The sequence below is a fragment of the Equus przewalskii genome, chromosome 5 (genome assembly GCF_037783145.1).
Source record: "Equus przewalskii isolate Varuska chromosome 5, EquPr2, whole genome shotgun sequence".
NCBI lineage: Eukaryota > Metazoa > Chordata > Mammalia > Perissodactyla > Equidae > Equus > Equus przewalskii.
The window spans coordinates 81,877,025-81,901,700 of NC_091835.1; the positions used below are offsets into that span (position 1 = coordinate 81,877,025).

Below are 24,676 nucleotides of genomic sequence, written 5' to 3' on the forward strand. Positions count from 1 at the left end.
CCTGGCACGCTGTGAGCACTCAACATTTTTGACGACTTGAAAAAACAGTAAGAACAAATGTCAGATCAACGGTCCTCAAACAGTAAGCCCTGTAGCCCTGGTTCCGGGGACACCAGAGCGCGGCCGCCAAGGTGTCGGGACCTCTCAGATGGTATGTTCATTTCAGGAGTGTTTCCTGTAGCCTAGATCTACTTTGAGAGAAGAATCAGAAGGATTGGGTGTACTTCCACAAGCGAGGAGCTTGTCTTCCTGTGCTGTGCATTTTTTCTTAAAGCTTTTATTGAATTACTGGCATGCAAAACAAACAAACATGAGAAAATGGTTCATGGACTATATTCTACATTCTCTTGTACAAATGGACTAGATTTGGCTTTCATAAATGTGCGCTTATTTAGAAATTCCTAACACTGCTATATCTGGAATAAAAATTTGTTCAGTCTTCCAATACGACAGACTAATAACCAACTGAAAATTGAAATTTATAGTGAAAATAAAAGTATACCATTTTTAAATATAGTAGCAGGATGCTTCAACATGAATTTTACTGTTTTAACTTAGTATGCTCAAAGCAAGACAAGATAGTTTTATCATTTCTTATTCCTCTTGGGAAAATATTTAGCAGTTTTATTTTTTCTCATCCTAGAACCAAAATGAAAGTTATGGCATCTTTAGGGGTTTTTTTTTGTTTTGAATTTTCACACTGAAATATAAGATTTATGACTTAAAAGTGCTCTTAGATTTAGGTAACAGATCTGATTTACTTCTTAACAGGAAGTTAAAATGCCTTTCAACATTTTATAGACTTTGCGAGAATCCCGTCCAAACCTTGTCACTGACCCTCTGCTGAGGGAAGGAACACAGGGAAACAGACGTTGGCTAATAGACAAATGTATGTATTTTTCCGGATGTTCTGTGGTGATTATTGCTTTTCTCCCTTATTATCTTAAGTTGTTGGCAGTTTTTAAGCTGGAAGTTATTGCATAATTTAAGAAGAAACAAGAAAGTCGTAGTATAATTTTTCCTCCCAGAAAATATGATGACGATGGGCTTTGCTCGGACAGCCCCGGGTTGAGTCGATGTATCTATCCACTGTTTGTCCTTAGTAAGTTACGTGATAACCTCTCTCAGCCTCAGTTTCTCTATCTGTACAACGGGCATGACATCCGCCTCCTAGAATTATTGAGGAGTCCCTGTGGTTATGTGAAAGTGCCTGGAAATGTGCCTGGCACATAATAGGCACTCAGATTTTAGTTTTCTTCTTTCAATTGCTATTCTAATCATTTTAAAAGATAACGTCAGGAAAATACTGTTCTGAGAGAACTACTGTAGAAAAATAATTCCTAATAAAACATTGCAGTACACTGAAATCCCTGCCCTGGCTACCTCGTAAAACAGGGTTTGCAGAATTTGCTGTGGTCAGAATGACAGTGTGGTACTTCGTTTATTCAGACAGTGTTTGCCAAGCAGTGGCGGCTGTGACCCCTGGAGCAGACCCGTGAGGGAGGCTGCCCGTGGTCACGTGAAGCGGGCAGCCAGAACGTGAGTTCTTCTTCTCCATTTCTTTCTTCCTCCAGCAAGAGCTGCCTGCTGGAGCCTTAAGACAATATCGGCTTTGAGGTGACAATACGGAACAAGTCTCATTATAAAGAGAGACTTTGGGCTTATTTTAGTGAATAAATACCCTTGGATTGGGTTCAAGATGGCTCCTGTCTATACCGAAATGACTCTGTGGGGAGTGCTGTTACAATTAGGTCCCAAAGTGGCAGTGGAACCCCTCAGCCGTGTTTTGTGTTGCATGTACGCACACCCACTTGTGCCTTCAAGGTCCTCTACTGAACATTTAAATAAAGGGAAAAAATCTTCTCCTCACATACTTCTAAGCCAATTTAGAGGTCATTGAACAGATGTTATATAATACTAATGTTAAATTACCCTGTGTAATAAGAAAATTACAGTACCTAAGTGAAGATAGTAAAGGGAAACCATCCAATGAATTATTCTAGAATTTCAAAATGAAGTGATTTCTTCAAAATTAACAGTGGCACCATATGACTTTAGGAAAGTGAGTCTGATAGCAAGAAGGGAAATCAGAGACAAAAGGGAAGCCTTTCTCTGTTTGTTTATGCCAATTTTTGCTTATGATGCTAGAAGAGCTAATGTCATAGAGTATAGCTTTCAATTGTCCAGGAAGTATGTTATTATGAAACTATGCGGCAAGAAATTTATCAAAATCTGACTAACCTCTCATTGAGTTGTTTAAAAATCACAGTAGTTGTTTCTAGTCCACATATACTTCCTCTTGCTATTAGGTGCGCTTTAAAAGCCTAATTATTTTGAGAACGTAGTATGACCAAAGAATAAAAATGTACAAAGTTTGACAACTTTAAATAAGCACTAGCATTTCTTAAAGAACAAACCTCACTTACAGTTAGGAAACAATATTTATATTTAAGGTTGAGAAGCCAGGATGTAGGAAAATTTTGCTAATTTGGAAGATGACCTTTAAGTGCACCAAAACCAAATAATTTGTAGGCTATGACATAGGACACATTCCTACAAAATTTGTGTGAATACTGCTTTAGTGGTTCTTGAAAGACAAACAAAGAAAGCTGGAATGAAATCTCGATCCCCCTCCCCAATAGGATGGAGACTGACAAAGGGGGACAGCAGTACCCTTTCAGAGCCCGCCATTAAGGCGAGGTCTCTGTGGCACAGCTAATGAGATGGTTCATGGTGGAAAACAATCTGTTTTTAAGAATGTTTAGATCAAAAGTAATTTCTAATCTATGAAATAAAGTCTCCTCAATACCCTTCATTCACCAGGAAAGCTTTTATGTTTGTATTGTTTACTTCAATCAGATGTTTTCAATTTTACCTTTTCTCCTTATACAAATACTTGACGTGGTTCGTCAATACTGACCAACAGTTTTATTCTTTCTCTTCTGAAAAGAGAGATTTTTGAGAGAGGGAGAATGAAAAAGAGAGAAACATCTTTGCCTAAACTATTTGCAAGCATCTGTGCTTTAAGCTACTTTTTATGAACACTCCTTAGTGAATGACTCAAGGTAAAAAGGCAGAAAGCATCCAATGTTAGGAAATTGCAATCCAATACCATGTAATTTAAACCTGCAGTTGCTTCTCTTGTACTAAATGACATACAGATGGGTAGCTTAGTTCTCTCAACTTTGGGAACACAATTGGTCTTTTTGTATGAATGAACATATATTAACAAAAATATTTTGGACAGAATTATTTAATTCTGATTGTCCAGATTTTAATCATCCATGCCATTGGAAAGAATAATTTCAAGCAAGATGTTTTGTCATGTTAAGTGTGCAATTAATGAATTTTTTTGGACAAAATCGACAAAGATGCAACCCTTCCTATAAATAAAGAAATAAAAATAAAGATACCTTTTAAGAAGTCTATAGTGAGTTGAGCAGAAACTCGCCTATCAGAGTCAACTGATTATTTAAGAAAAAGCAACTCTGTATTCAAGCCATGGAGAGGTTTGTCCGACAGGACAGACGTTTCTTAGGGGAACATTTCTGTGTACTCCTTGGACAAGAGTAAAAGTGTAAGTAGTTGGTATTTGGAGAAAGCCTAGTGTAATATGGGGTCCAGTGAGATGAGAGACCAGCACGCCATTAGCCGTGTGCCAGCTGTTCCTGTAGTCTTTCCAGGCTGGAGCAGGGCCAGCATGCCGTGTGGAAGGTCAGGAGAGGCGCTGGGTGACAACCCACAGGCCCACTGCAAACTTTCTCTTTGGCTCTGGTTTGCTCTTTTCCTGCCTCCATGCTTCCTCATAGAGAATCAACCACTCTTTCTTGGTGGCCCTGTTCTGGAAGCTGATACCCTTCTTCAGCCCCACAATCAGGGTAACTGGTTAGTTCATTTTCTCCCAGTTTAACTTCAGTGATCTCACTGACTATGACACTACGTGCCTTAACAGTAAAAGATGTAGAAAGCACTTCTACTCCTAAATAGTATTTCTTTATATTTCAAAAGAAGTTGAGTTTAATATTCAGGAAACTAAGCACTCTTTCTTTTAGTAATTTCGAAACATGGAAAGGAATCTTTGCATGCAGAGCCATCCACGGGCCTGTCTCCCACTGGGGTGGACAGTAAAGAGTGATTTCCCTGCCAGGAGTGGGGGCTGTGCTATCCCAGAGTTAGGTTTCTTTTCAATCATTTGTGCAGGTAAAATAAAATGCTACATATAAACAGATGTTGTCTGAACACTTTACTGCTGTCTATATAGGTTGAAATAAAAGCTGCCAGTCACATTAAAATTATTTCATCCTTCAAATACACTTAATCAGCGAAGTCTTCCTAGGTATACTTTGCAAAAAGAAAAGATAGGTCTCTAAATAAAGTCACGTCCAGCCCTGGTGGTCTAGTGGTTAAGATCCAGCACTCTCACCAGCGCAGCCAGGGTTTGTGTCCCTGTTAGGGAACCACACCACCCACGTGTCGTCGTACTGTGGTGACTTCGTGTCGCTGTGATGCTGAAAGCTATGCTACCGGGACTTCAAATACCAGCAGGGTCACCCAATGGACAGGTTTCAGCGAGCTTACAGACTAGAACAGAGTAGAAGGAAGGACCTGGCCACCCACTTCCGAAAAAATTGGCTATGAAAATCCTATGAATAGCAGCAGGGTATTATCTGATCGAACGCGGAAGGGGACAGGATGGCACAGAGACTGGGCAGGCTTCTGTTGTGGTGCGCAGTCCCCTCGACAGCACTAACAACAAGAAAACCACATTCACTTTTCCTCTTTGTCTTTCGCCTCCCTAATTTTTCTCACCCTCTCTTTGGAATGTCTTGAATCTGCATCAGTGTAAGAGCCTTCTCCTGGAGTCTATTAAAAATTTCTTGCTGCCTGTTTAACATGGTAAGGGACAGTCGTTAAAGAGACACTTGCTTTTAAGGACTCTACAGAACCTAGTGAAGTGTGTGACAGAATCAGAGAACAATTCCTAGTCGTGGAAAAATACATCTTTAGGGTTCAAAAAAAAAAAAATAGGGTAGTATTTAAATCACCCAGAATGGAAATGGAATGATGCAAGTTTCAGCTCTTCTACAAAGTTGCAAAATTATTGAGTGGAGAGTTATTATTTAGCCACATATGCCCATCATCTTATATATACAGTGTAAATGCTTTTTGGATTCGTTTAAAAAAAAGAATTTCAAGGTACTGGGAGACACGCAGGATGTACTACCATCTTGTGAATGTTCAAGGAGTGTTTACTACCGCGTGCTAGCAGCTCTGGCTATAGCACGTTCTCAGTGCTCCAGCGGAATCACCTGGATCTTGAGAAACACTCTTTTTAATCTGAGAGAAATAATCAGCCACAGTTCAGGTAAGTTTGGTGCGTTAGGGACTGGTCTGGTCACTGACAAGTGACTGCAGAAGCTGTGCTGTGGCTGCCAGCCAAAGCAATTATTTAGGATTCAAACTAAAAAGCCTCCTTCTCCCATATCCTCTCTCTCTCCAGGGTCATGTAGGGATCAAAAGAGCTGTAAGGTGGTCTTTTCCCAGCAGGAACTGAGGAAGCGGCTCACACCCCTGCAGTACCATGTCACTCAGGAGAAAGGGACGGAAAGGTGAGGGGAGCGCTAAGAAGGTCATTAAGCAAAAGCCAGTTTTCTTCATCCCCCCCCTTTGAATCCTCTTCCTTGCCATTTAATCTAAAGAATTCTACTCTTATTTGCTAAAGTCTACAAATTACTATCCTTGAAAAGGTTGAAAATGGTATTGTTTAGGTTAAGACGAAGCCTTATTTATTCTTTCTCCCTTTTAATGAACACTCTATCTTATGTAAAGTCACAAGGCTTTTATTAAGGGCCTGTTTTTAGTTTACTACAAAATGTGTGGAAGTAATAGCGATTTAGGTACATTTTTTGGGAAGACATCACAGTAAGCAAAACCATGAGGGACATGGCACTGTGCCAGGATGCTGAAATTTTGAAGGTGGCCATTGTAAGTATAGACGTTTTGGCTGCAAAAAGAAGGTAGCATAATTTAGTTCCTTTCTACCCCACTCCAATTTCTTTTTGAAGCACATGTGGAGAAAGTATTTATTGGCTCATTTGTGGTTGGAATGTCAAAAATTTTCAATAACTGCCCTCACATGGCTTTGGTCCTTGGAAGTTCGCCCTAAGTCCTGAAAAAAGAGTTTGTTCACTTCCAAGACTGTTTTTAGTGAATAAAGTCTCTCTCAGCTGATTCCAGCTCAAAGGTAACTTGCCAAGGTCCAGCCATTTTGTTGTCTAATTTATACCATGGAGCTTGGCATAAGACTGTAACTTACCTCTGATCCAAATTTATTAATGATGTAACTTCTTGTTTTCATTCATGAACTGAAAGAGCTCTTTACCACACATGGGGTCCTTGTTAATAGGCAACACTCTCTTCCTGTCACAGTGTATACTGTTTACCGAATGTACTGACTGTGGAATCTCTGACAAAGTCCACCCTCACCACACAATGCGCTGGTGGTGGACTTCCTTCTCGGCCCAGGAGGACTTCTAACCGTCCTGTTGTGTACATGACTAGCAGAATGATTTAATGCACACAAACAACTAGAGATTAGGTCATTCTTAAAAATTCTGTTTATAAAAAAATTGGACCTCATAAAGAGGGCCAAAGGATAATAAAAACAAGCTGCGGAGCACACAGACTTTTTGTTGGACTCGCACAGCTGATTTGTATTAGCTGAATGACCTCCTAGCCTTTAAGATTGTTAACTTAGAAAAATATTCCCTTAAAGCTGCAATATTCCTTTTCAAACCAAAAAATAAGACTCCTTCCACTTGAAGTCGTGGACCCTTCTGTGTTTGCTGGTCTACACTCTTGGACATCATAGAGTAGCAGAAATCTTATGTAATAATGTTTTTTTTTCTGAGAATCTGAACTACAGGTTTATTTTTAAATCAGAAAATTTTCTTCCAAGCATTACATAACTAGATGGCTTGATTGTTTAAAATTTAACCTGTGCTAGTTTGGAATAGTCATACACACATTTTATTATATAGATTTGAAATATATTAGTAATGTTCAGATTTCCATATGTTTGGTCTGTTCTCATTTTAGGACAAAAAGCCCTTGAAAGATTTATTAGAGAAATATATTTTAAGCAAATATGTTCTATAAGAAATAATGCTAACTTTGTTTAATTTTTTTTATGCTCTGTTTATTGTTTATCAGTGCCTTCGAAGGAGAATATATACGTCACAAAGATCCTGGAATCTATAAATGTGTTGTTTGTGGAACTCCATTGTTCAAGTAAGTATGTTAAGAACCTATGGTTGTGGACATATCACACATGGCAACAAACTAGTTATTGCTTGTTCACATTAGAAACTTTTCATTATTGAATTTTGTTATTTCTGTTCCCCACTATGAAACAAAAGTAACTATTGACTTTCATGATAAATTACCAGTTTGGGGGACTGGCTGCTTTTGCACTATTTGGATCTTTAAATACCCAACATCGACTTGTTCATTGCAATAACCGTGAGACTTAGCAGAGCTATGGAAGAGATTTCGGTGAGTATAGAAATGTTTATATATTTATTGATTTTTCTATCATCCAGTGATGGCCCTAAACTTATTTATTGGACCATAATGCAAGTTCTTCATGTGTATCCTTCAGATTGAATAATATCCACCAAGTTGATTATTTGTACTTGTGCAATGAAGGGCAATACCTGTATTGAGGGTAACATGGGAATTATAACAGATGTTTTTACATATGTAAGCAAATTACGTAACATGAGTTTAACAGTTTTTGCATTGATTCAAAATCTTTCTTTTAAAGATCCCAGTAGTTTACTATAAAACAGGCAGGACGTATACTTTTTCACCAAAATAGTTAATTCAGACAGTGTATTCTGGAGATTATGGATCTTAGTCAAGAAAAGAAAATCTTTACCAAAAATTTATTTATCTAGGTGGAGAAAATCCTACAAGTCCTGTACTTCCCATGGGGTTGCTGATTTGGGGGAGTACAAAGACAGAAACCTTAATTGAAAGTAAATGTCATTTATTTAAAACAGAATCGCAAATTTCTTAGGGGAAATGAACAAACAAGAATCAGATACGTGTAGCATGTACAACATACTTAATATCTCTATAAATATTTCCCTCTTAAAACACTGGCAATTTACAGATTTTCCAGAAATAACAAGAAACAGTAGTTTCCTTGAAAAATTTTCTTGAAGTTTAAAACCTTTCTTTAACTTGCATAAACCTTATTGCACCTTACTGTTGTCTGAGAATCTGTTCTGAATTCTTATATTTATTCTTCATGTTAAAAAGCCAGCCCTTCAAATTGTCACATATTTCCTCTCAAAAAACACACATCCCTATATTTCAACACCTTTAGCTTGTCTCACAATAGATGATAGAACACTTAAGATGGTTGCTGAGCCATGTTAAACTTGTTAATATCCCAAATGGTAAAAATTGACCACATCCTCATTGCTTTTTGTTTAAGATCCTCCATCTCTTTTGCTGTCATATGATTCCGTAAAGTAGTGGATCTAAGGACAACTTACTGTTTTAAATAAGAAACAGAACCACTGTAAATGAAGGGTTTAACCCATGTGAGATTTTGAGTCACGAATACTAAAAGCAAGACCCTTCTCCAAATGTAGGTGCTGCTGGGGTCAGGGAGTTGCATAGAGATGTGACATGGCCTCTATTTCTGTTAGCATTCTTATAAGGAAAGCTTTGATTTTCTAAGTTTTTAAGGAGTATGGTTTAATATTTTTATTCTACTCTTTTCTTTTTTTAATTGTATGCTTCTCCTTATATGGTTTCCTGTCAGTTTTAGGGGGAAGATTATCTCTGCTTTAGCCTTCCTTGTAGGATGCAGTAGTTTGTTGGTCTGGTGCTGCTGTCTTCCTGGAGAACTTCTATCCTTGGTGTCCGCAGAGCCTTTCCAGTGGCCACAGGGCATGGACAGTTTTAAGGGAATCGATTTTTGGTCCTCAACTTCTGTATGTATGCTTTTCTGAGGCTGGTGTGTCTGAGAGAGCCTCTGGTTGGCCACTTCTTCCTTTCTATCTCCTCCATCATAATCGCCCTTCTCCCGCTTCACAAAAGATGTCACACCTTTTACCTGTCCCAAATCTTACTGTGATTTATTGCCCTGGGGTAAAACCTCTAAGGTGTCAAGCAAAATGATAGTTCAAGAAGACGTTACTTCTGAAGGAGAGACCCATGAAAGCAAGGCCAAAAAAAACCCACCCAAAACCTGAAAAATATTGAACTGGTAAAAAAATATTGAAATAGTATTTCATCTTGGCAAGACTCAGTCGGCCCATCTGCTGTCTGCTTATCTATCTCTTCATCTGTCTTCCATTTGTCCATTTTCTACCTGTCTACTTAAGTGAGACAGTTGTCATGGAAACAAGTGTCAACATTATTCAAATTAAAAAAATGCAAGTCTTCTTTTTTGGATGGGTGCTAAGTCGGATTTGATTAATAGACGGGACAGGAAGACTGCGTTTGCACGTCAGGTTGTATGGTGGGCTTCTCCATTCATTAAATGATCTAAATATGTAGCTCTAAGGTTTTGACAAAAATATATTTTAAGCATGTAATCTGTGTACAGAACACCAGAAAATTTATCTTCTTCAGTTATTTAAATTCTTGATAAGATATTTTAGCTGTTACTTTAAAATCTATGAGGATGTATGTATCAGTCAGCACCCAATCTGGATACAGAAACCACACAGTAATTTGAACAGGAAAGTTTAATGTAAAGAATTATTACCAGAGGATTGTGGTAATGAGGGTTGGCTAGTAAGAAGTAAATAGGGATTCTGAAGAATGCAGAAATAGCAAATACAAGAAGCTATCATGACCCCCAGGGCTGGGATAGAGCCCGAGGAAAAGCTTCCGCTGCAAACCCTGCCTCCAGCCCCCCTACACCTTCCCCTCCCGGGGCTGAGGTCTAGACCTTGTTGGAGAGGGCAGGGCTGTAGCTCAGTAAATGGCAGAGAAGTCACTGTGGTGCCATAATGGGGCAACTTCCTGGAATTTGCGGGAAATCTACCCTCTGGGGTTCTGGGGAAAGCTGTTTACAGGGAGGTGTCTCACTACAAAATGACCAGAGGTGAGTGTGAGAAGAAGCTGCTGGGCGCCAGGTGCTGCTGACTCCTGTGCACTGGAGACAGCACCTAGCACGAGAGAAGCTGCTTGTGCTGCAGGAGCTGGCACTGGTGAAGCAGTGTACACTACAAAGGCTGGGTGCTGGAGAAGCTGTCTGCACCAGGAGCCAGGTTCTGGAGGAGCTGTGCCCACCGAAGGAGCTGGATGCTGGAGAAGCTGTGCATACGGCAGCAGCCTGGCACTGGCGAAGCCGCCCACATTGCAAGGGCCTGGAGTAGAGAAGCTTCATGTGCTGCAAAAACCAGATGTTAGAGCAGCGGCCAGCCCTGCAGGAGCCTGTTGAGCAGGCTACTGAAACCAGGAAGGGTTTCCCTTTCTCCTGCAGTCTTTCTCCTGTGCTCTCTGCTGACAACGTTTGATATCATGTTAGCTGACAAAGAAAAAAGTGTTTACAGTCCCAGCACCATTTTAGCAGAGCAGGCAAAGAAGATGGATTTGAAGGTGAGAGGCAATAAATTAATAACTGGCACAGAGTCTATATATGTTTTTTCTCAAAATTCTTTTAGGGGTTCATGAGCAGAAGTTTGAAAACCACTCATTTGTTCAATGAATTCATGGCATCAGCCTCAGATGCCTTCTTGAGATAGATGATTTCATGCTTGGAACACAGAATGTAGGAAACAGTTGAGGGGTGTGTGTGTGTGAGTGAGTGAGAAAGTGTGTGGAGTCTTTGTTAGAGAGCAGGGAGTGAGGGAGGAAAATTAGGCAGCAAAGACTACAGAGAGGAACAAGGTGAGAAATAACAGTGGGAGAGAAACAGATAAGAAAACAAAAGAAACAAGAAAGAAGTACTGAATTTTAAAATGCCTGATTCTTGGCAGTATGAAAAGGTCCTTTTCCCAACTGCCGTTTCTGTTATCTTATTCACGCTCATAGTGTGTGTGTGTGTGTCTGTGTGTGAGAGCACGCATTCACATGTGTGTATAATCCTCTTCATTTGCTTGACTGATGTATATAATACTTCCTTACAAAAAAGGCCATTCAATTATTCTCATTTCGTTTTCAAACTTGTCCTCTACCCTAAATACATTCCCTCTCAACAATATACTGCTTTCTTACTGCCTGCCAATACAAGAACCTTATTCACAGGCTGCTTATAAACCAAATGTGTAATTTATTCCATGGTTCACATTTTCTTCACATTCACAAATTCTACTAAGCTAGCTTATTTCTCATAGAATACTACTGACTTTCAGTTAGTAAATTAACTGACAGAAGCAAGAATGTTCTCTCCTCTGGTTATTTGAACTTCTAAAATTTCATCAAATGAATTTATTGCATATCAGATAAGCCAGAGAAGGCACTGGTGAAATAATTCAACTCAGAAAATATTTTTGACCACTTTTATTTTGCTTTGGCTGACACTTTGCCAGGTATTGTGAAACACATAAAATTAGTTTATGAACTTTTTTTTTAAGGTACTTATAGTTTTGTTGGAGTGAAAAGAAAAACGCAATAAACAATTACAAAATATGGAAAAATAATCTTAGTATCTGTGTGAATGTGCCTGTTTGAAATGCTTTCCTATGGAATAGGAAGGGATATGACTGCATCAGAGGAGGGCCATTTCTCATGGAGGAGGTGAGCCCACACTTTACCAGGCAGAGAGAAGCTTGTAGTTTTTCCAGGTAGAGGATGCCTACTGGAGAATGCCATATGAGCAGAGGAATTAGAGACAGGATCAGAAGTGGATTTCTCAAGGAGTAGTTAGGAGACTGGTCCAGTAGGAGTGGGTAGGTGAGTTAAATTGGGCGTAATGGGAGCTATGGCTGGACAGTTAAAGGGGACCAATTAAGGAAGTGCTTGGATACCAGAGAAGACGTTGAAATTCCTCCTTGAAATTCCTTAAGCCCTGGCATCTTCTCCTCCAAGCCCTGTCTGAGCCTTCCAGGGCGGACATTGGTGTCCCCATCTCTGCTCCCATGGCATCTTGTAGGTACTTCTGTCACTGTACTTACTTCTTTGTCTTGTAGTTATCTGTTTATGTGCCTGTCTGCCCACTAGTAAGTGAACTCCGCAGTGACAAGGCCATGCCTTAGTCCTGTTTTTATCTCCAGCCCCTGGCATGTAATAATCACCAAGTATTTGTTTGTTGATCAGATGTAGGTCTGAACTTTGTTGGATGGATTGTGGAGTAATTTTGAGTATGATTATAGCATGATGAAATGGGAAATAAGTCATAACAGTGCACAAGATAGATTTCTGGAGGTAAAAAGAGAAGGAGATAGGGATGTAACAGCCTCAGTGGGAACTTTTTTTCTTGTTAGCTGATAACCTCAACAGTATCCATGTGTCATCAGCTCCTGATAACTTTGTTTAAGACTTTGGAGAACCATATAGGATAGTTTTTATGCTGTACACATTTACTTACCAGGCCTTGTCCTGAATTAACAGCTCATTTTCTACAGGTTCACTAATGATATTAATAATAATAAAAAGAGCTAACATTTATGTAGCACTTAACCATGTGCCAGGCACGGTTCTAAGTGCTTTATATATATTAACACTTAATCTTCAAACAACACATTTTACAGATGAAGAAACAGAGAGGATAATATACAAATGGGTTTAGAATATTAAGACTCAAACTTTTAGAAAGGAAGAAAGTTAAAGAATTATAGGAAAATAAAGTTTAGTATTTTGTTTTGGTCTGGTTATTTTGCTCAGTGTAGTTATAACAAATGGGACACACACATCTCAATTCCTTGAAAAATCTGTACTTGTCATAGTACTTAAGTTGAAAATTGAGACCATTCCAGTCTGGGCAGGGCTGAACCAAAAGTAAATCGATCCATCATGGCGGGTCATCCAGAAGGACTCAGCTTCAGGCTGGTTTTTATCCTTTGGGAAGTCCCTTGGAATTCTAACAGGAAGGTGTAGCCAGTGTTCAGGAAGCCATCAGGCCATAAACATCTGCAAGGTAGGGCAACAGCTGGAATCATGGGCAGGATTCTAGTTATTGAAACTGGAAGGTCATTTTCTTTTCAGTTATTGACTTCCCATTACATTTTCTCAAGTACCTGTATTTCAAATTTTCACCACTTTTTTTGAGTTCTCTCCCTACATTTTTGAGAAGATTGAGGCCAACTGACATGAGCTATCTTAAATGTCTTTCCTTCCATCTTGAGATTTCTTTGTATCTTTATTTTCATCAAAGAATCAGAACAGGCACGGGCTAGAAGCAACTGGTGGAACCAGTTGAATATTAGCCCAGATGTGTGACCTCAGATTCATCACCTATAAAACGGGGAAAATAAAACCAAACAGGTGTAAGAACTAAATGCAGAAAAATGCTAGTATATGGCAGGTATTCAACAAATGTTAAATTCAAGTGGCCTGAGCAAGTTTTGGGAACATATTATACTATCGCAACAGCCTAAGAAACTCCTTAAAACGTGAGAAAGTGCAGGCTTTATTAGAGAGAGTCTGTCTGTTAACAGTAGATGCTAGTGTGATGAGTCACTGCCCCAGCTGTGTTGCTACATTTCAAATGGAGCTCTGCTGCAAAACCATTCACACATGCTACATTTCACATGCGCCTCCTGTGCAATTTTATTCTAGGCTACTAGAAAATTTAAGCCGTTTTTCAGCTCTCTAAGAACATAAGCCCTTTCACTGAAGAAATTTCAGTACAGTGCCACACACAATTTACTCAACTGTGCTATTCCATGTAAGCTACTCCATTTACCACTAAGGGAGACTTTCAACAGAAACTTTTCCCCTTCTGATACTCTGTGTGTGTGAGTGTGTGTGTTGGGGGGAGATATAAAAACAGAGGGGTGGGAAGGAGGGAGAGAGAGTTTTCCATTCTTACTCTCTATTCAGATCCCATTCTCTCAACATTTTTTAAACGCTATCCATATGATGTTTGCTCATAAACCATTCCAGTCACTGTGGAATTCTACTAGGGAGAGTAACATGAACTTAACTTCAAGCTTTCTTTTCATAGAACTGTAGCTGGAAATTGCTCATAATTCCAGAAAATGTTTCTTAACTTAACAAAATGCATTTAACTTGAATTTAAAAGATTTGAATTGCCCTTCACCTCCTTCTAAATCCTTTAACAAAATAAGCTTTCCATTATAATGAAACTACTCTGAAATGAACTAGATTCCTGAGTAGTGGCTTAAACTTTTTTATATCTAAATAACTCATATATTATTTTGAAGAGAATATAAAATTGACTTCTCTTATCCCATTGACCCCTCCTGTCTTATCCCCACGTAAAATGATTTACAGGAGAAGTATCTGTAACAGAGGGAGTTACTTTTCTATCATCATTTCATCTGAAAGCTCAGGGCAAGACCACAGCTAGATTGAAAAAAAGGTGCTTCCTGGAGCTACTGGCCAAGATAGGGAGCAAAAAACATCGTTAATGCCTGACACATTAAACCAGCAGGAAAAAGAAAAAAAAAAGAAAAGAAAAGCATAAATAGCATAAAAGTGTAGCAGATAATAAGGGAAAGAACAACTCCGTTTTGAGAAACTGGAAAACTGTAGCAAGGCCTGATTCAAAGCTTAACAATGTGCAAAGATAATTGTAACTGCATTTTTATATTTAAAAGTTACAGCCTCACATAGTAAAATTGAAACATACCTATACATAAGAGCGCCAGATAGCTGCATGGGTGAGTGTGAATGTGTGTCTGTGTGTATGTGTCTTTCGGGGAAGAACAGTCTTGCCTTGTATTACCTAACCCACAGCCCTAGTTCTTTAGTTAATTTTCCAAATCTACATGGAAACAGCCCCGATTCTTCCTAGTGAGTTAGAATGGATAGTTAGAATAAACTGGGAAACATAATTGCAAAAGATTTAGCTGTAATTCATGTAAATTTATCTTGTTTGTGTAAACTTGAATTGGAAAACGGATGAATATTTCTTATTCCCGTTCACAGACTTTGAAGTTACTTGAAGACAGTTTATAAAAAACTAATGTACAAGTTTTAGCAAGTACTTCTCAGGCAATACACAAGGGTGCTCTTCTGGTAAAGGCATAATTCCTTTTTCAAAACGTGATCACTGATTCATTGAGAATTGCATAAATTTTCATTCAGAGACATGTCTTCCATGTGTCTTCATCATGGATAAGCGACCCATGACATACCACTATCAAAGGAAAGCGCAGAAGCCATCCAGAGCACCGAGTGGGAGCAGTGTTGTAAAGTGCCAGCGCCAACTTGCTGCACACCGTGCGCAAGTGACTTAAACATTCCATCTTGTTTTTTCACTTGTAAAATGGTGAGAATAACATCAACTCTTTCTAACTCATGGCAATACTGTATCAAGTGAAATAATTGCATAGACATGCTATAAAAGATATAAAGAGAGAGGTCTAAAGTAAGGTTTGTAAAGATCTGTGCATCTTTAAATACATTTACACACTAAAGTATAAACAGCATGCCAATCTGAAGTTCTCAAAATTGAGTGAGTGTCCTTTCCTTCTGATTCCCATGTTTTATACTATACTGTTTGACACAGTGATCCATCTCATCCAAAGTGTTTTCAGTTTCTGTTGAATAATTAAAAAAAAAATTTAGTCTGGATTCTAAATCCCCCCAAAGAATGTGACTTAGAGGAGTAACTGAGAGTTTTAATACATTGGTTGTTTGCAAGTCTCTCCCTAACAAATCTATAAACTTCTTGAGAGAAAAAGTCATGACTTCGGATTTTTGTGACCCCCATCTCCACCCAGTGCAGTGGCATAGGACTTTGCATATTCTTGGTACTTAATTATTTGTTAAATAAATGATTTAACTCTGGTAAGCCAAGAGTAACAGCAGAATTAAATGATTCAGGTTGATCCTAGAATGGTGGAAGTATAAACAGATCCTTCGTTATGGACTCCCTTCGTTATTATCCCCAACCACACTTTCTGAAGGGTTTTCTGTAGACCACTCATGGGACTTACCTTTAACTGGATGCTTTTTTCAGCAATAGCAGTGCTCGCAATGCTGAGGTGCCCTATCCCAACTAAGGGAGGCATGAAAATGTCCATGGCTGGGACCTTTTACAAGGAAACATTGAAAAGAGGAAAAAGTGACAAAAAATAGGGTCAGCTACTCAAAGCTGTACCAAAAGAATAGTTCGTAGTCAAACATTTTTATTATTGAATACAAGAAAGATTAAAAATAACTGAACTAAATAGTCGACTCAAAATGCTAGAAAATTAACAACAAAAACAATAAGATAAAATGCCCGTCTTTTCCCTTCAGGCATTTGCCAATTCTAGGCATGGGAAGAGAGGTAAAGATTCCAGATATTCAAGAGCAGAGATGCCAGCAGACCAGGATTTCTCAGCCTCAGCACTATGACATTTGGGCTGGGTAACTCTTTGTTGTAGGGCGCTGACCTGTACATTGTGGGGTGTTTAGTAGCATCCCTACCCTCTACCCACTGATAACAGGAGCACCTGTCCCTCCCCTGTCCTCCTCCCACCCCTACTTGTGACAAACAAAAATTTTTCCAAGTATTATCAAATACCCACTGGGGGCGAAGTCACCTCCAGTTGAGAACTGATCTAGACCTTAAACAAAACAATAAATCAGGCTCTGATTTGTAGTGTTTGCTGATTTCTGTGGTGCAGATACTTCCACCATGGGCTATTTCAAGCTACGAATGTGACATCACTGAATGTGGAGTTGAGAGGAGATGTGTGGTAACACCATTGGCGCCCAAAGTTCCTAAGATGTTTACAGTAGGCTCTGCTCTCCTGAGCTTCATTCAGCACATCACTGTAGTGGGGGAAAACCAAGGGTAGACCAAATTCATCAAAAACTGCAGCCCAGTGTCAACTTAGTTCAGGCCCTAATCGATTAGGTTAGTCTTCCTCTTTTCCTTCCCACTCTAGCTGCCCATCAGAGGATGGGATGAACCCTCTGTAGAAGAAGGTTACATCATCCAGAGCCCGATTTTTCATACACAATGTCTGGCATTCATCAAAAGTTACCAGGCATACCAAGGTAAGGGACCAAGGGAAATAAATTGACAAAAGAAACAGGTCGATAGATGGCCCAGATATCCAGATATTAAGTCATCAGACACAGACTTTAAAATAATTCTGATTAATGTATTCAAGAAAATAGATGACAAGGTGGAGAATTTCACCAGAACAAAATAATTCTTGGACTGAAAAATGGAAAAACTGAAATTTAAACCCAAGAAATAAATTTAACAGCATATTGGACATAGAAGAGGGCAGGATTAGCAAACAGAAAAACAGATCAATAGAAAATAATCCAGACTGAATCTAAGAGAGCTAAAAAATGAAAAGTTATTGAAAAGGTAATGCAAAATATACAGTTTCAGGTATAACATATTAGAGCCAGAGAAAAGGAAGAAAAAGATAATGGGGAAGAAGCATTATTTGAGGAGATAATAGCCAAGAATTTTCACAAACTGAGAAAAAAACTCAAGTCATAGATTCAAAAAATGCTACAAGTCTGAGACAGGATGAACACAAAGAAAACCACATCTAAGCACCACAGCAAAGCTGATGAAAATCAAAGGCAGGAGAAAATCTTAAAAGCACTCAGATAAATTAACTTGAAAAATAAAAAAGGTAGAACTGCTAAATAAATCCAAGAGGTTGATCTTTGAAAAGACTGGTAAAGTCGACCATTTCTGTCAAGTCTAATCAAAGAAGAAAGGGAGGAAGAAAAGAATATAGGCTCAAAAAACTAGGAATGAGGATGGGATAAAACCAAAGATATGGAGAAAATTATTTTAATGGAAGAGGATACTATGTGTAACTCTCTTCTAATGAATTAAAAATCTTAGTGTAATTTTCTAAAAATAAAATACAAGATTTGACTAAAGAAGAGTTATAATACTTGAATTGACCAGTAACCCTAGAGGAAATCGAGTTATCACAAAAGAACTTAGACTTTTATAGAAAAAAACCCCCATTATTCCTATGCTATTATAAACTGTGTCAACCACAGAAAATAAATGAAAGCTTCTGAACTTGTTTGACACATGAAAAATCCTTTAAACCCAACACCTGACAAAGACGTTACAACAAAGAAAAATGATAGACCAGTCTGATGTATGAAAGTAGATGTAAGGATCTTAAATAAAATATTAGTAAAAGGAATGTAGCAACATGTTGAAGGAGTAATATGCCATGACAAGGTAGGGTTTATTTCAGGAATGTACGAATAGTTCGATACTGAGATATCTTAGGAAAAAAATATATGTCCAGAAGAGCTTTTATAAAAATTCAAAGTGCATTCTCTATTAAAAAAATTCTTAGTGAAATAGGAACAGAAGTAAATATTCTGTTTCATCAAGTCTGAGAAGCCATTGACTGAAGCCATTTATTGTTACTTCATTTATTGTTACTAAGAAAAAAACTGCCAAATAAATTGTGAAACACTGTTTATTAATCATAGACACATTCAGGTTTCAGAGATGTTAACATGTTAAAAATAAAAAGTACCCAGTAGAACCAATGACATAGTGTTGGGGTAACCAGTTAAATATTAAAAAAAATAAATTTAGATCCCACCCTCAGTATCTTACAACCCAGTATTTTATGCCCCAATAAAGTCTAGGTTAAATAAAAATTTAAAGTATTAACAATAAGACCATACAAGTCCTAGGGGAAAGTATAAGTGGGAAATTTCTATAACATTGGGGTGAGGTAAGCCTTTCTAAACAAGATTCCCAAAGCAAAAATGAAAAAGAAAAAAAATAGGTTGGACGCCTTAAATAGTTTACATTTCTATAGATCAAAAACACTATTTTAAAAAGTGGCAAACAAACTGGGAAAAATATATGCAACCCACTGACAGACAAGATTAATATTCAAATCAGTTGAGACAGACGAACATTGGAAAAATGGGCAGAAGATATAAACAAATACTTTTCAATGTAAGAAGTACAGATAACCAATAAACATAGGGAAAATCTTCCACTTCTTAGTAATAAAAAAATGAAGTTAAAGGGGGAAAATTCTTTTACCTACCAAATTAGTGAACATTTCCAGTATCACCAAGTGCAGTGAGGGTCAAGGGCCAGGAAATGAGCATTTTGAAAACTGCTGGTAGAGTGTGCATTGGTAGTAACTTTCTGGACAAGAATTTAATAATTTTTGTCAAAAGTCTTAGAATTCTGAATGCCATTGATCTGGCAAATACACTTCTAGGAATTTATGCTGAGAACTCATGTTTATGCATAAAGATAAAGCTACAAGAATGTTTTTAATCACTCTTTTTATGATGGCAAGAAATAAATACCCAAAATAGGGTCTAGCTAAATGAACTATCCAGTGAAAGTATATGTGATATTTCAAATAATATTGCAAAAGAATAATTAATGATCTGGAAAGAAACTTAAAACAAATTTAAAAGTTTACAAAACAGTAATTACATGTGACCTCGTATTTGTAAAGTATGCATATGTAAATATATGAATAGAAAACTGTCAGGGAGGTTATGGGCCAAATGTTAACAGTAGTTATCTCTGGGTGGTTGGATTGTAGGTGATTTTGGTGTTTTGCTTATCTATCATTTTTATTTTTTTTTTAAGAAGAACATGTACTTTTTGGGTAATAGGAAAAATATTTAATATTATTTTAATATTACCTTTACTAAATGTGTTACAAACACTGAACAATTTATTTTAAAAATTTACTCTAAAAACATTGTCTTTCTACCCCAAAATTTATCTTTTTCCAGTGATAATTTGAAAGAATGAAATGGAATGGAATTCCAAATTTATTTTTGAGAGCCCAATTCCATCTTGTCAGTTTAACAATCCACTCACATCCCAAGGAGATGTTTTACCCTCTGCCTCCTCTTCGAAGTTGTTGCTTTTTTTTTTTCTTTTTTTTTAAGATTTTATTTTTTCCTCTTTCTCCCCAAAGCCCCCCAGTACATAGTTGTATATTGTTTGTTGTGGGTCCTTCTAGTTGTGGCGTGTGGGACGCTGCCTCAGCGTGGTCTGATGAGCAGTGCCATGTCCGCGCCCAGGATTCAAACCAACGAAACACTGGGCCGCCTGCAGCGGAGCGCGCGAACTTAACCACTCAGCCACGGGGCCAGCCCCTTGTTGCTTCTTTTTTGCCTCTTTTATCCCTGTATGATTGGTGGTGGTGATGAGAACCCAGGAAAGGCGGCCACTGGGAGCTGAGATTTAGGTCAGACCTTCTATTTTTACGTACCTTCTCTTGGCCTTCACTTCAAGCATCTTTTCAGATTTTCTCCCTCATCATGACTATCTTCTATCTTCCTTTTGTCCTCACATGGTCCCATTCTCAGACACTGGAGGTAACTGATAGAGAATGAGACACCAAGGTCAGAAGACTTGTTTTTATTTCCAAAAAAGACATATTTTGATAAACTGTTTAGCATGTTTGAATTCGGGATTTTAAAATAACCCACTGATTGAGGGCTTAGCATGTAGCAGGCATTTTGCTAAGCACTTTAAGGAAAATTCTCTCTTTAATTCTTCATGAGTTGGATAGAATATTCAAGCTCACAAAGGGTATGAAATTTACTCAAGATGACACTGGCCATGAGAGATGGAGCTAGGACACCAATCTCCAGAGACATTGCTCGTCAGCTCCTATAATATATTGTAATGCCTCCCTGTATTCTGGCTGATTATTCTTTTTGATGACTAACTCACCATCTGGTAGCTATCACACTCTGGTGTTAATTGGTGCTAATTGATGGCCAAGTGACTATAGTTGGATTTTTAAAGTGGAGAAAGCTATGATTAAGGTGTAAGAGGTGAGGTTCAAGTCACAACTTTCCCCACTTACTGTGTGTGACTTTGAATAAGCTACTTACCCTCGATGAGCCTTAATTTCCTCATTTGTAAGATGAGGATAATACCTGTGTCACAAGAACTTTTGAGAGGAGTAAGTAAATAATGTTGAAATGTTTTGTAAGTGGAAAAAACCCTCCATAAATGTGAAGTATTGATGCTAAAACATTGTAAGGATTGGCATAATTGCAGCTTTCAGAACTAAAGTTCATTAGAGACAGGGAGGCGTGCCAGTTGAACAGAGACTAGAAGTTCAGTTAGGTAAGTAATAAAATTCTGGGGCGTTTGGTCTGTTTGCTGGGTGATTCGCATGCTGGTGGTTATTGCAGATTGGTGTTGATGATAGCTGGTAGGAATTTGCTGCAGGGTTGGGAGAAGGAGGAGAGTGATTTGCTGGTCCAGCATAGCGGCCCCTCCAGAGGAGCCCGGGATAGATAATTGACAGTCCTGCTCCCTCACAAAGTGGCCAGCCTACATCCCGAGTGCTCTGTGGTTCCGTATAAGACCCTCACTTTCAAAGATTTATAGACAAAATGGACCGCATTCAGAGAAGAGCAACTGATGCTTAGGAGACTCAGAACCATGTCCCTTGAAGAGGTGATGGAAGGGAAGTTCAGGGGAAGGAGAAAAGTCATGCCGCCTTCACAGTCCACTTGAGTAGTTTGCAAATCTAGCTGTCCATTAGAATCACAAATTCCAAGCCTCTCCCCCCGCAGTTTTGATTTAGCAAGATTGTGGTGGAGCCTGGAATCTGTTGTTTTTTTTCCCAAACCTCTCCCCTAATTCTTACGCTAGGTCACCATGAGCCTAGATGAGGCTTAAGGAAGATTTGCCTTAGGGTGATGTCAATAGCCCTCTGGGGGGAACAGACTACAGACGACAGACAGTAAGAGCTGAGAAGATTTATCAACTCTCTCAATGTGAGACTGATGAAAAAGCTGTTGCTGAAGATTAATTTGATGCTTAAAACCTGGCTTAGGAGGAAAGATGATGAGTTCAGTTTTGGAAGCCTGATAGATCTCAGGTCCATCAATATTTCTCAAAGTGTAATCTACTGAAAATTTGTTTCGTCAGAATACTACTCCTACGTGATACTGGTTCCATAACATGTTAATATGTGTTCCATGAAAGAAAAGAAAGTTCTGTGGATTGCTTATGCGGAAACACTGAATTAAAATAAGTCAAATGGTTGCTTTATCATAAAAATCAAGGAGCGCACCATCCACTGATGTTCATTGTAGCGCTCCAGGAGTAGAATGTTATATGTAGCATTTTTGAAAATTTTTGACCACGGAATCTTTTCTTAATTGAGGAACATACCGTGCAGCGAATGTTACTGATAACACACACTGGGAAATGCTAAAGTAGACAAGGGAGATATTTAAGTTGAGTGTGAAGGCCAAAGTTAGATATGTAGATACCACAGAAGGGATGACCTAGGCTATGAAATGCTGCAGAGACTCAGAAGGACAGCAGCCAGTCAATACAAGCTGTAGTGGAAGTAAGAGTGTTAAGATTCTAGGATGCAATCTTGTGTTTTCAAAGCACAAACTGAAATGGAGATCATGTGGTAAAATATTGGAAACTGGAATAATCCCAGAAAACACAGTCATCATAATTATGCCATTATACTTGAGGTGGGAGGGGTGAGGCTAACCCCTTATAACTGGGGGGGAAGCCAACTCAAGGGAAATTTTTTTTTAAATAAATTGAAGAAAGGTGTAAAGGAGAATATATTTAAAATATTAGAAATGAGGGAAAGCAGTTTAAAGAACAGATAGAATAAGTGTTAGCAAAGAAGATTGACTTTTTTCTTGGTAGATGGGTAAAAGAAGTTTCTTTAGATTAATAATTGTCCATCTATGAGATGAGTTTTTAATATTCAGTAGTTTGGATTCGCTGGATTCTTTGCCAGTGTGTAAGTGTTAAGTGTGTGTGCCTCAGAGTAGGAGCTTAGCACATGGCAACTCTTATCAGTGTTGCTGTCGATTCCACTGAGCATTTTGCTGCATCCTACCGCCACCAGAGAGGAGACGAGGGAGAGGAGAGTCAATTAAAGTCGAACCAGATAACTGCATTTGGTTTCTCCTTCCTTTAATTCACGATCATGGATTAGCTGGCTGTAACCCATGATTCCTTCTGCTGTTTATATTTTATCTTTGTCATCTTGCCTTGTCCTTGGAACAAACTTCACTTTTTCATTGGTATCTTGATTTGTTTTCCAGTGGTCGTTCTAGTTGCAGTTTTTCTGCTCTAAGGAAGGTTGGCTTTATGCTGCTGGAGATTTGCACGTTTTACTTCTATGTACTCACTTAAGTATATAGTGTTAATGGCAGTTGCATGACTCATAGTCTACATAAGCATAAATTAACTCCAGCACGTCTGTGGTGTGCCCTCTTTGAGATTGCTCTGGAAGACCACCCGGAAGGTGGAATTTACCCAGACTGCAAAGGCCCATTCAACTTAAGGAGCTGGGCAGCACTGAGCAAATTACACCTGCATCCTTCAGTGTGAGCCCGCTACCCATTTACTCCTGATGGGCTCAGACTGTTGATCTTAAACTGTAAAGGGCTTTATGGGCTGAATTATGGCTACTTTAAACAAGACCTCTTCCTCCAAACAGAGTGCTTTGCACATAGTGAGCACTCCATAAATGCTCTTGACTGACTGCAGCTTAGTGAAGGTTCAGATCTTCTAATGGATTTCTTTTCATAGTTTCCAGATTTGAGAGAAGCCTTCTTGATATTGAACGCTTGTCTTTTGTATTATTTTTCTTAGAGGTTTAATGGAGTGTAAATTACTGACCACAGGAGACACATCTTTTCAGTGACGAATCTTTTTAGGTGATTTGCTGGCCCCAGTCTGAGTCATTCATGGAATCTAAGGTTTTATCGTTTGATTCATGCGGCCAGAAACAATAGCTGTAAAATCAAATATTTTTACTAAGTTTACCAAGAAAGTGGTAACTGTATCCTTTTTTTTACCCTGGGACTGGGTCTTTTCTGACAGATTTTTCACTTGTTTGGTGCTTAGTTCAGTGTTTCTCACTAAGATAACTTTATAATGGTGATGCATGACAGCTTGTGAATGTGGAAGTTTACACAATGTGATGGGAAATTTTTATTCCTCATTGGGCAAAAAGTTACTTTAGAAATTACTAATACAGACAAAAAATAATCAGAAAGGCAGGATGCTTTGTTGTTTTAAGTAGAAGTTTTCTTTGCTTTAAAGGAATGCCGAGCAGGTCAGTGGTTGTCAGGATCACCTGCAGAACTTAGAGGCAAGGATTTCCGGACTCTTTAATCTGTGCTTTTTAAAAGCCTGATGTAATTCAGATAATCATACATCTTCCAGAATCATTGATTTGGGCGTAGGAAACCAATAATTTAGTACTAATTTTTGGCCCAAAATTAGATCAAGAAACATTTTATGCCGTCTCTTTTCAAGGCTATTATATCTTTATGATTAAAAAAAAAACAAGAAAATTATGCTAACCTGAGATCCTGTGGGGGACTATAAAGCTTGAAACTTTTCTTATTGATCCTACCAGCTCACAAGAATAAAGTAGGAATTAGCAACAAATAGAGGTGGCAAAATGACTCAGAAGCAGCGAAACCTACTTTTCTCTCGTTTTCCCCCTATACTAAATAAAGGTACTGTTCGATGTCTACCCAGTTACTTGAGCCAAAGCCCATGAGTTATCCTTGATTGTTCTCCATG

General features: G+C 38.4%; 1 protein-coding gene across 13 annotated transcripts in view; it reads left to right on the plus strand.

The window, feature by feature from the left end:
* Positions 1-24,676, plus strand: part of MSRB3 (methionine sulfoxide reductase B3) — a 157,755-nt gene that overhangs the window by 42,575 nt on the left and 90,504 nt on the right. For 12 of the 13 annotated variants that reach the window (XM_070619677.1, XM_070619668.1, XM_070619667.1 and 9 more), the window contains 2 exons: positions 5,501-5,609; positions 7,213-7,290. In XM_070619677.1, the coding sequence (XP_070475778.1) occupies positions 5,501-5,609; positions 7,213-7,290 (187 nt within the window). Of the gene's footprint in view, positions 1-5,500; positions 5,610-7,212; positions 7,296-24,676 lie in introns of those variants that run through there. The other variant, XM_070619669.1, reaches the window with a different exon arrangement.